Here is an 11,969-nt window from a genome sequence, read left to right as displayed (position 1 = left end):
TGTGTGTGTGAGTGTGTCTGTGTGTGTGCGTGTGTGTCTGCCGTCACTTGAGCGTACGATGTGTGCAGGAGCACTTTAACTCTTCCAGAGATGACGTGACAGCGACTCTAACAGGGTGAACAGTGAAATACAGTCAGTCCAAGCTTCCCTCTGGATAAATGGTCACAGTCTGAATCTCGATGTGGACGTTGAACTCGTCCTGCTGTGCCCAGCAGCTCTGCTTTGCTTCCTCATTTGTTTATTGTTGTTTATTTCTGTGGTGCATTCACATAATTCTTTAATTATCTGCATCCAGCTGTTTGCTATCATTTCCAAACATTGTGCCACAGGTTGATTGGAACTGGCACCGCACCTGCAGGGTTTTGGGTAAAGGACGCTCTGTTAAAGAAAAGTTTCAGTCAGGCTGCTCGTGGATTGGGCTGAACCACAAGTGAAGACGTGTCCACCACAGTGTGTTAACACGAGGTGGTAGACCACTGCAAGGAGTTAGTTGTGTGAGGAAAACAATGAAAATGTGGCGTGCTTTTTTTTTAAGGTATGTTAAGATTGCACAAACTATACCGAAAACCCATCACTACTGTGTTGAGCTGCTTTCACAAATGTACTAATGTAACCTATTCTAGCCATAGCCGTCGTTCTCCATCCATTATCTTAACTACATCCTATCATGGCTGTCACTGGGAAAGAGGCTGGAGGACACCTCAGACAGGCCGTCTGTTCAACGGTAGGGCTAAGACTAGACTTGTAGTCAAGACCACCTAATCCGAGACCAAGACAAGACCAAGACCAAGTCGAAACGAGACCAAGACCGGTCTTGAGACATCCAACTCTAGCTAAGACGGAGGCAGCACATCATGCCACCATCTAAAGAAACTGCTAACAAACCAAGTAATTAATCTCCATCTGTCTGCAAAGGGTTGCAAAGTCATTCCTAAGGCTTTGGGACTCCATCCAACTACAGGGCCGTTATCCACAAATACAGAAAACTTGGAGCTTTTGCAGGAGTGGCTGGAGTACCACAATGACTCCCAAGAGCACACATTGGGGTGGCTGTAGCTCAGGTGGTAGAGCACGTCAGCTACTAACCGGACGGTTGGCGGTTCGATCCTAAATATCCTTGGGCACGATACTAACCCCATATTGCTCTCCGATGCGTCCATCGGATGAATGTGTATGAAGTAAGCACAGTTAGAAAAGAGTGAAGCTTGGGTGAATGAATTAGTTGTATAAAGCGCTCTGAGTGCTATAGCTATATAAGAACCAGTCCATTTACCATTTACATGACTCATCCAGGAGCTCACAAAAGAATCCAGAAGTAAATCTAAAGGACTGCAAGCCCTGCATATCTGTCTCAGACTGGGCCAGAAACAGGAGAAAAAAGCCAGAAAGCACCTCGGTGACCTTGAACGTGACGAGACAAATGTTGAATAATTAAACCAACACTGACGCTCCAGTGCATTTGGGCGGTGATGCACACAGGTGTGCAGCTGAAGTGAAGTTAACTGATGACAACACTGTTACCAAAAGTGCAACACAAAGTTACAGAAGCATCATTATTAAGCTTTCTTACTCGTGCCACCTCATTTTCACCACGGTGTGCAGTTAGGTATGAAACGGTTGCAAACACTGACCCTGGGACGTGTTCCTGCTTTTAGACATATCCTGTTGATGCTTCCCTAACAGAGCTGTGATGAATCAGGATGTATCAGCGAATGTTGTTGTTTTGAACTGGAGAATGGGTTAGCTGTCACACAGTGACGTATGCTAAATGCTGTAACAAGCTCAGATGCTGTATCCTAACACACTCACCAAACAGCTGTCTAAATGAGTGTGTTAGTAAAGAGCAGCGTCTAATCGCACAATACTAACACTCTAACAGGTTGGTGACGCAGGCTGTTTCATGTCATGTTGGTGCTGTGTTCCCTCAGACACCTGGTGTACTGCATATTTGATCTGCTGCTGGAGTTCCTGGTCCCTGAAATACCCGAAGAAAACTTCCAAAGAAGCCTGCTGCAAACGCTCTGCAAGAACCCAGAGAAGCTACTGGCCTGAGGAGACGCATGTAAACCCACCTTCCATCATCTTAGCTCGTCTCATCTACAACTCCCAGCAGTGTGAGGCTGATATCATGTTCTGCACTGAGTGTGAGGGGCTGATTTTGGTCACCCCGACTCCGGTCCACTGAGATCTGTGTCTAATTATGTGTTGATGTAGTGACATACGATACGATGTTCTTGAACATGGTGTCCTGGACATTTGAAACAGATGTGACTACATGAGAGCACCTGGTGTGTGTTTGAGCTCACGGTGCACTGTTCAGATCTAAACATGTGGTAAAGCCTCCTGCGATATCCACTTCCAGCCTCTTCCTGTCTGCTAAACACCCCAGATTTCATTAAACTCCCTTCAGATGGTCTTCACACCCTGCCCTTGTTCCCCTCCACGGTCTTTTGGTAGAAAAGCTTAAGAAGCAGGATTGCTTCGTCCTTTTCCACTTGAGTCTCACAGCACTCTGAGTCGCTGTATCAGCTCGTTTCTGACTCATCCTTCAGTATCGCTCCGGATCTGTGCAGAGCCACACATGTGATTGTTACGTTACACATCTGGATACAATCTAACCTCTGAGTGAGGTGAAGGGTTGGACAGATGATGTTTTACGTCACAGTCCTTTAACAGTCGATGCCCGCATAACATAAGAGGAGTCGGCACAAAGACGGAAGGAAGAAATGAAGGATGTAGGAAGTGTCTTGGCCTAGATCCATTTTAATGTCTTGCTTCAGTCTTTGCTTAAATTGCAGAGCTTGAATTACTAATTAACCAGTTTTCCTAAAGAGTTGATACAATATTTCATTACTCACCTTTTCCTTTGATCTCTGTACGCTGATGACTGATGAGTTACCGCTGCACTGAGGCAGCAGTTCTGCACTTGTTCCCAGCCTGTCAGCATAAACAGAACAAGCTGTTTGCTGGGTCCATCGTACTGCTGACAGTTGATTTTCCAAAAGCAGAAGGTCAGTAAACACTGACTGCTGTGTATTTAAGGTCATTCATTCTCTGGATGAGGATGTGCCAGCTGGTAGATCCCGTCTTTATGTGTAGGGTGTCCAACGTTGCTACACAGGGTTGAGATCTGTCCAAAGTTTAATGTGACCTCGGTGTCTGGTGAGCATCCTCGCTGTGACTCCTTTATGTACCGTCACACTGAGCTATTTCACAAACTGTGCACACGTAGGTTTCCTTCTTTGTAACGACAAACTCTTCAGCTGTGATCAGCCAGCAGGTGTACGCTCCTCAGGTTGGCTTTAGAGACGTAAATGGTGTTTTGCTTTGTTCATCCTGATCACAACTTAAAACGTAATAAGTGTGCAGTGTCCTGTTTTTGTAGTAAGTTGTGTCTGGTTTCAAAACGTCTACATCCACCAAAACTGCAGTCTGAGCAGGTTTAAAGTGTAGATACAGCTCATTATACTCCCTGGAGGTGTAACCGTGTTTAGCAATGTTCATCAAATAACCTGCAGCAGCTCATCGTGCCTCTCACATCAGCTGGTTTCCATCCATAGTGACACAAGTTCTTTGAGAAGATCAGTGAATAAATGCTGTTTACTGTCATCATCTGTCACACAGCTGATGGACCTGTGGAGGTTTCCTGTGCTGTCTGACTGCAGGTCCAAGTTCTCCAGGCTGTGCTGTCAGAAGCAAGTGATGACACAGCTGATTGCACCTCTCAAAGCTCAAACAGAAAGTTGCAGCTCGGTCATCGTCCACACAGATGCAGCTAGTTTCGTCTGTCGTGGAACAAAAGTGATTCTTTGCACTTTGCTGTGTTTTCTGTGGAATGGGCCTGAATCAGTTACAGCGACTGATCAACGGCTGCAGGAAACCCAACTAATGTTGTGCAGCTCCCCTCCCACCACCGGAACAGCTGTGACTCATCAGGGATGTGGGAACTGGACCCGTGGGGGTTTCCTGTGGTGCCTGTGTGCAGGTATTTGGTGCTGTGGGTGCAGATGTTCAGTCAGATCTGTGAAAGGTTGGAAGCTCGGCTCCGTGTTTAGTGTTGTCCTGCTGACAGTGCTTTTGCCATTATAGATTAGCTGCTCTACATAATACCCATATGGATGCTGGGAGCCACGGTTTCCCTACAGAACAGCGCACTGTACAAACATCATCAGTTTATAGACTTCAGCAAGTTTCATTTTTAATTTTCAGGGACTTTCTATTGTGCACTCTGAAAATGTTCATAAAGACGCTTCTTGAGCTATATATGTAGTATATATGACCATGAAGTGATGCTGGTAACCCTCCCCTGAGAGCTGCAGCACATGGTCTGCAGTCACTTTGAACGTATTGTTGAAGGTTCTGGCGCCTTTAACGGGCAGCCTTAGCGTCTCACGATCACATAGAAAATGTTAGAGTTTCTCAGCGCGTCCTTATGAGCAATGTTACAGCGCTTCATTTGTTGTTAGCCTCCCGTCTTATGTTGAGCACATCAAATGTGACTGAATCTGCACATTCGCCCTGTTACAAACTGAGATGTTGTTTTGCACTCATGTCCTTGTATCAGTCTTGTCTTAACTTCCTGTCTTTCCTTTCTATGATATTAGTGTGTCACTATTATTCATCTGTGCCCATAAAATCGAGACAGATGTGCCAGCGACGGAGACGACAGGCCTCTGCTCTCAAGTGCTTTTGTCTCTGTGCTGCCTTACAGTGTGACTGCAGTGGACCCGTGCCTCAGCACAGCCCCCGTGCTGAAACACTTTACAGTGTCAGACTCTGACTGCTGTGAAGGATGGACAGCATATTATCTTCCTGCTGTTGCTGCAACCGTGACAAAACTGATCAGCGTAATTACAGACTCTTCTTTCTCATTGTATATGCTTTATCATGTTTTATTATGATTTTACTAAACCAATATGTCCAATCAAAACAAGCTCAAATAACATTAGATGTTAGCATGTTAGCCATTTGTAGGTAGTTAGCAGCTATTAGTGGTGTAACGTTTACAGCAGCTGGTCCAGCACAAGAAAAGCGTTTCTCTATGAATGAAGACGTGCTGTTCTACGTGGCAGTGATGGTAGAATATCTGACATTAAACTGAGTACATGTGCAGAGACGTCCTGATGTCTGCCAGCTACAGTGTTCCTCTGACCCCTGTAAGCTCTCAGCCGTTCACAGGAAGCATTCTCTCAAAGCTTACTGCCAGTTTTCTCAAACAAATGACTACACGCTGTGGGCTTTACAGACATGATGGTAAATGAGACATTTTTCCCAATAATGAAAGGGTTAGGAAACAGGAAGAGCCTAATATGGTCATCTGTGAGCACAGCAGCCAAATTCCCTGCTGTTCAGAGCTTCAGTTCCTGAGGGAAGGTCTGTTTGAAAGGTTTGTTTCATGCAGATGATCTGTGCTGTACTGAGGCCCAGTATGAGCTAAATGTGGCTTATTTTAAACTGTGAATCATGCAAAGCTACGCTAATGAAGTCTGAGAAGTACAACATGAAGCTGGAAACAAATAGGCCTGCTTTACTCAGTAGTAGATGTGAGACATCTTTGTATTGCGTTAATGCCAACATATACAGCAAAGAGCCACATCTTTGTAAACCGCAGACACTAATGCGTTATGTTCACCTGTGTGACTGCTCGGTTCCCCTCCTCGCTGTCTGTTGCCCGTCTGCACCATAACTTGTGACCGTGTGCTTGTGCTGTCTTTGTAAACCTTCACATTTAAAACAACAATAAACTGACCGATTCTGAGCTGTTAAATCTGCGACTGTTGTTCACACTCATTATTTTCTTGGACCCAGGTGGAGGTGACGCTTTTTACAACAGACCTGTGAGCGTCGTCTTTTATGAGATTTTCTATTAAAATAGACGTTAACTGTCCCCCCAGAATTCTGCCTGCAGTTAAATATGTTTTCCATAGTGTCTTTATCCCCCCTGTTGTGGCCATTTTACTTTGTCCTGTAAGCACCCCGGTGATTTCTAATAGCCCACAGTAAAGGTCATAGATGATTCTTGTAAATCGGATTACTTTCAGTTAAATCTAATATTTCACTGCTCTTCTGTCCTCATGCAGTCGCTGTCACACAGTCCCCAATCAACATCCACTTGGAGAAGTGAAAACTTTCCATTATTCCCAGCATTTCTAGGAATTCTGCATTTGATTAAAGGTTTAACCTGAGAGCACATCCTTGGCAGATGTTCTGTGGAACGCCTAAGCAAACATCCCATAAAACACTGGGAATAATAAAGTGTTTCATCATGCTTCCATGGAAACCAGTGATAATACAGTTTCAGACTGGAATGAGCTGCTTTGAAAACACGTGACATCAGCCACATAAAGGTGAAGGGGCCTTGGACTGGAATTTGTGACGGCTGATGCCAAATGTTCCGGTTCAGTCGTGTCGTTATGCGGTCTGTAGCAGTGCTGTATGAGCAGACCGTGGCGGAAGAAGCTTCTCTGAACAGTCAGAGGAGCAGGGCGTTAATAACGTACGACTGTACCACGTGAGCACACGGGGGGAACCCGGACACGTGAAGCTTTAACACGCCGACCAGAGCAAACGTACCATCGTCGTTTCTGTCACGCAGGCCGATTCAGATACTTCTTTCCGTGCAGGTTCTGAAAGCAGCAGCTGTAATTGGTCGAGTGTTTGTGTCCCTCATGAATATGATTTGAAATTCTTTCTTTAATCAATGAAACGATTATCAAGATGAGTCCAAAGTGCTTCTGTGTTATTTTTACACATTGTTGGTTGTAAGACAGAAAATCCTCCCACTGAACTTTGACCAACCGGATATTTGGAGCTTTTTATTTATTACTGACATTTACTGATGTTTGCATCTAACCGAGCAGCTTTTACCCAGACCGGCTACAGCTGACGAAACAAAGTGCAGGATAGTGTGATGTAAATGCACCACAGATATAAAATGTCCAGGACAGAAATAGCTCTGCTGCACTGATGGACGTTATCGCCTCCTCTGATCGTACCACACGATCAAACATTAAACGCTCATAGTTTCGATAACCGAGTCCCAAAGAGCGCAGTAGTGCCAGTAACAGCCTCCGTTCCTGGAAGTCTATTCAGGGAGCTTCTCAGAGGTCTGTGGGGGCGGGGGACCCGCAGAGGAAGACTGACATCTATTAGGTTTGATTTCTTAAAATAGTTTCAGGCGATTTTATGGTGGAACAGTTAATCTTGTGTCAGTGTCGTGCAACACTAAAACATTAACTGAAATCTACTACGGTAAGTTTGGCAGAACAGCAAAGCGGCCTTTAAATTAAGTAATTCCCCCCAAATTCCATGAATTTTCCTAACTGGTCATCCAACACAAGCAGTCCAAGACAAATCCGACACACCGTGCGAGAGTCGTTCCCTGGATCACAGAAGGATTCATGAACATAAACAGGAGATTTCATGATTTTTCTTTTCAATTTGACATCATCTCACAATCCTTCGCCTCTAATGTTTATGGAAAACTAAAGATTGTAATGCAAATCTCGTCATATTTGATGCAATGTTAACAAAAACACTAAAATCATTGCAGAACTTTGTAGAGTGTCCACTTACAGAGACACACTCGCATCCAAATCCATGTCTGGAATTCCCAACCAGAGAGGAATCAGCGGGTTTGACCCCTTGTTGCTGCGAGCCGCCGTGCTGCCTTCTTCCAAACGCTCTTAATTAAAGCGCGGCCTGGTGCGGTGGGGGGATGGGTGGGCAGATTAGCGCCGTTTTAGGAGTAAAGTTGCGCTCGCTCACAGCAGCGCTGACGCTCTATGTGACCCTGCACAGGGTTTGGGTAGAGGCCGTCGCACCCACATGACCAGACCACCTCGTAGAGTCTCTGTAGCAACTGCAGCCCCGGACGCTGGAGGAGGCTGCAGGTTTGGAGCCGGTCGCAGGTTTCCATGACTACAGCCCATCCCAGCTTTACTGCAAATTAATAACCTTCAGGCCAGTTCTGCAAAAAACAACTCAAGACTTGTGTGTGTTATCACTACTGCTGATATGTGGCGGTAAATGTAAAAAAAGAAAAGGATTAAAGTGAAGCGTCTACAAATAGCCGACAGCTAAATAAATCTACGGAAAAGAAATATCAGCTGGGCTCCGTCCAAGTTTCCATCCAGCACGGAGCACCGAGACGGTCTCGATCAGCAGCTCTGCTGAAGCCTGTGTCAGTTTTGCTGAAACCATTTTATTAATGAAAGCTCAGCATGTAAACACAATGTGAGGTCAACAATGAGCCTGTTTGCACTTTGACATTTTGTACTGTAGCTGAGGAGGTGAAGCAGGCTGCGTGGGAAGATTCCTATCCCTGCAGCGTCCTTCAAGCACACAATAAAGAGCTGTGTGTGTGTGTCTGTGTGTGTGAACAGGTGACTGCAGCTCTTGGTGCTGCAGTCACAAAACGACCACACGGTGAACTCGGAGCCTTGATCAGGCTGCTCATTAACATCAATGGGTGCAACTATTCAAAGTTTCCCTTTGCAGAATCTTACAAACATGTATGCATTTGTTCACCTCGATGCACCGTGTGAATCCCGCATGTCTAACATACATGAGGCATGCAAACTAGTTTAAACCGGCTCGTCGATTGAAGGTTCCCGGGCTCTGCCCTTTGGAGCCTCACTAAAACATAAAGACATTCAAACTGTTTGTTAGATTTTACTTCCTGACAAATCCTGTAACAACATGCAGCCGTGTGCACAACAACATAACGCCAAAAAAACAACATCCCATCGTGTCTAAGAAGACGAAGGCATCATTATATGAAGATCATGGACCATTTTTGGCTGCTCCAATAAAAAGGTGACACTCACACTCAGAGCGCTCTGGAAGAACACTGAGATATCAGCTGCGCTGTGATAAAGATGTGTCTTATAGCAACATTAAAAGTGTCCATCTTGTCCAAAACCCAAAGTTAAATCTGCCGTGTCATTATTGCCCCACACACACCCCCACCCACACACACACCCCCACCCACCTGACTGCATGCGTCCAGCTGCTGTTGTTTTGGGCAGTAAATGAGTTTAAAGTCTTGCTTCTCTGCTGATTTACATGAAAACCACATGTTCTTCATCTTCAGCAGGTTACGCAATCTGCTCTCATCAAACCTTCCACACACACACACACACACACACACACACACACACACACACATACACAGATACAGATACAGACATTCTTAAGTACTGTCTGACACTGTGGGCTCTTGTTGGGGGAGGCACTCCACCTTCTGCCTAACTCTTGTTTCCCTTTCTGTATTAGTTAATAGAATACACACAGACACACACACACACATGCATGCGTGGTTCAGCTGATTGCCCTTTAAAGGACAAAGCTGAAGACAGAATCCCAAAGGCTTCATTAGCTGTTATTTAAGATGTGGAACAGGGAGCCGTGTTTAAAAGCTCTGTGAGGTGTTTGGACTTCTTCCTGTTTTTGCATCGTGAAACGACTGAAGCAAAAATCACGTCTGGAACTGCCTACAAAGCCCACTTCAGTCCATTTCTTTTTAAAAATGAAAGCGTTTTATGCACATTCGACAAAGGGCTCACAGAATCCCAACAGACGCACACACAGACACGTTTTTGTGTGGTCTTGCACTCGAGTTCTGCTGCTGTGCATGACAAATCAGGACTCTTGTAATGTGCAGACAGTTATTGTTGTTATCCTGAAACAATTTGCTCAGATGGAGCATTTTTAGTTTAATGCAACATAAAACTACACGTGTGGAATGATCACACCATTGCCCCCCAGTGGATCATAACGTAAGACTGCTTGTTGTTTTGCTGCCGTACAGTTTTTGAAGCACTTTGGAACACACTTCATTTGACAGCTTCAGTTTCCAGAAGTCATGGTTGGACATCAGGGCTAGAGAAGGAGGTGGAGGAAGTATGCAGCCTGAAGCAGGAAGGAAGTTGGCTGCATACTTATTTATGACAGGATTTAACTGGAACCCAACATCTTCATATCCAGTAAAATGCTTTAAAACTGAACATAAAGTATGATAAAATGAAATTAATATAAAAATATTTGGAGTCATATTCACCTGCACACACTTCCCTGGCTGACGGCGTCACATCATGTCTTCACAGCAAACCTGCTGGATGGCACCAGCTGATTGGACGAATGTGTAAGACACATGTAATACCTCTAGATGGCGACGTAAGCAAACTGATGCTGTAAGCTCCATTCATGGAGGTGGCCGCAGGGAGGCGCTGTATGATAAAATGAGAGTAATTCACCTGTTACAGTCACGAGCCTACAGTCAGCTGAGACATCCACATGCACTTTAGTTAGAGCGGCAACAGCTGGTTAAAGCTGGTTATTTGTACTGGTGATCACATTGTAAATATTATGATCAATTTATTCTTTTGCACAGCTGAAGTTACATGAGTTATTATGGCACGAGTAACACAACAAGGACAAAAACAGAGTGAAAACGAGGTGAGGGAGCTGTCCTCAGTCCTGCTGTTTCAGCCTTTAAAGGGGAACTCATTTGGACTCGTTTGAGAGCAGCCTTGTGTAATGAGAAAAAATTAACTTTAAAACAAGTCTGACAATCAGATAAAAGATGGTTTTTGATACCAACTATTTATTGCAACTTTCAACTTTGAGCAACGAATAGTAAATAAACTGGGACCGAACTTCTCTAGTCATGTGACTTCTCTTAATATCTTATATCTGTGCCCACAACCAGGTTAGAGGTGGTGCCTGAATGCTTGAGATGCCTCCACGAGGTTATTGAACGCCCATCCAGGGTTAGTGTTGGATTAATGTCCATCTGGGAGGTAAAGGTGGTAGAGCAGGTTTTCTACCAGTGGGTAGATCGACCTCACCTCCCCGAATCCGTTGGTATTTGTGTCTGAAGTGCACAGGCACAGATACACACTGTGTGAATGAGGCTTCTAGCAGTTCAGCTCTTTTTATAGAAATTTCTCCTGTTTGGAAAACCAAAATGGAAAGTCTTGAACTGGAATTCCATGAAATTATTCATAATTCATTTGAAATGTAATTTATGAAAATGTAATAAAGTACTGGCGCATTTGTCATGTGGCTAAAATATAATCCACAACGCTTGACAGCTTGGACTTACGAGGCTCAGATCTAGTGCTTCGTCTGTTGCAGATCCCACCTCCTGTGACACAGCTGTTTATATACTACAGTATATTGATTAGTACAAGGATAATACATACTTTAATAAGATGCAACAGGGAGCTGCCCAAACGTAATCATCTAATGTTCGCTTCACGTAGTTTTTTTAAGCAACGGGTTTGTCTAAAGTTCTGGGAACTAGTTCGATTTTACAGTGCAGTTGTATCTCGCTGTGTTAGTCAGCAGCTCGTACTCTGCAGGGTGGACATGTTTTGTTTGCAGACTTCATCGGAGCTGAAGTCTGACACAAACAGCTTGTTTTCATTCGTGATGGCAAAATCTACAGGAAATGTAACTGCAGACCTTTGAATGGATCCAGCGCGGTCTGTGAGGTACAGCCGTGCAGACTGTATCCGTACAGGGACGGAAACGCACTGCAGCGTTTCCCTATTTCTGAGAGAAGAGCAAGCAGCTGGGGGTGGGGAGAGTTAGCTCCCAGTACAGCCAGTTGTTAGCTGGTAACCAGCTCTGGGCCTCGCTGTTGCAATGCAGTCAAAACAAGCTCCACAGCTGCATTTGTAACCAGACAAATGTTATTGTGTTATGGTGTTATTGTTTCACCACAGAGCTGTGTGGAGCCGGCGAGTCAGGAGGAATCAGCCAGACTTCTTCAAATGGTGAGTTTAACAGCGTGGCCTCGGCTGCTCATCAAGACTTTGTTACAGGCGGTGATGTCACGGTGAGGAAAAAGGCGGAGGAGCAGTGGCCTCCTGTTTGTGCGCCTCATTAGCTGAAATATGTTTGATTCATAGAAGAACATTTGTTTTGCAGTTTTTTTCTCACAAACTTGTGACAAGGATAAA

At 44.8% G+C, this 11,969-nt stretch overlaps 1 protein-coding gene across 6 annotated transcripts in view; it reads left to right on the top strand.

Moving 5' to 3' along the window:
* Positions 1 to 5,771, top strand: part of snx19b (sorting nexin 19b) — a 54,562-nt gene extending 48,791 nt beyond the window's left edge. For 4 of the 6 annotated variants that reach the window (XM_005752120.1, XM_013915664.1, XM_005752121.2 and 1 more), the window contains exon 14: positions 1,929 to 5,771. In XM_005752120.1, the coding sequence (XP_005752177.1) occupies positions 1,929 to 2,052 (124 nt within the window). In that variant the 3' untranslated portion in view covers positions 2,053 to 5,771. The remainder of the gene's footprint in view (positions 1 to 1,928) is intronic. The other 2 variants (XR_312278.1, XM_005752122.1) reach the window with 2 other exon arrangements.
* Positions 5,772 to 11,969: the final 6,198 nt, after the last annotated feature.

Source organism: Pundamilia nyererei, unplaced genomic scaffold, assembly GCF_000239375.1.
Source record: "Pundamilia nyererei isolate P.nyererei 1_Seehausen unplaced genomic scaffold, PunNye1.0 scaffold00345, whole genome shotgun sequence".
Classification (NCBI taxonomy): Eukaryota; Metazoa; Chordata; class Actinopteri; order Cichliformes; family Cichlidae; genus Pundamilia; species Pundamilia nyererei.
This window is presented reverse-complemented; position numbering and strand designations above follow the sequence as displayed.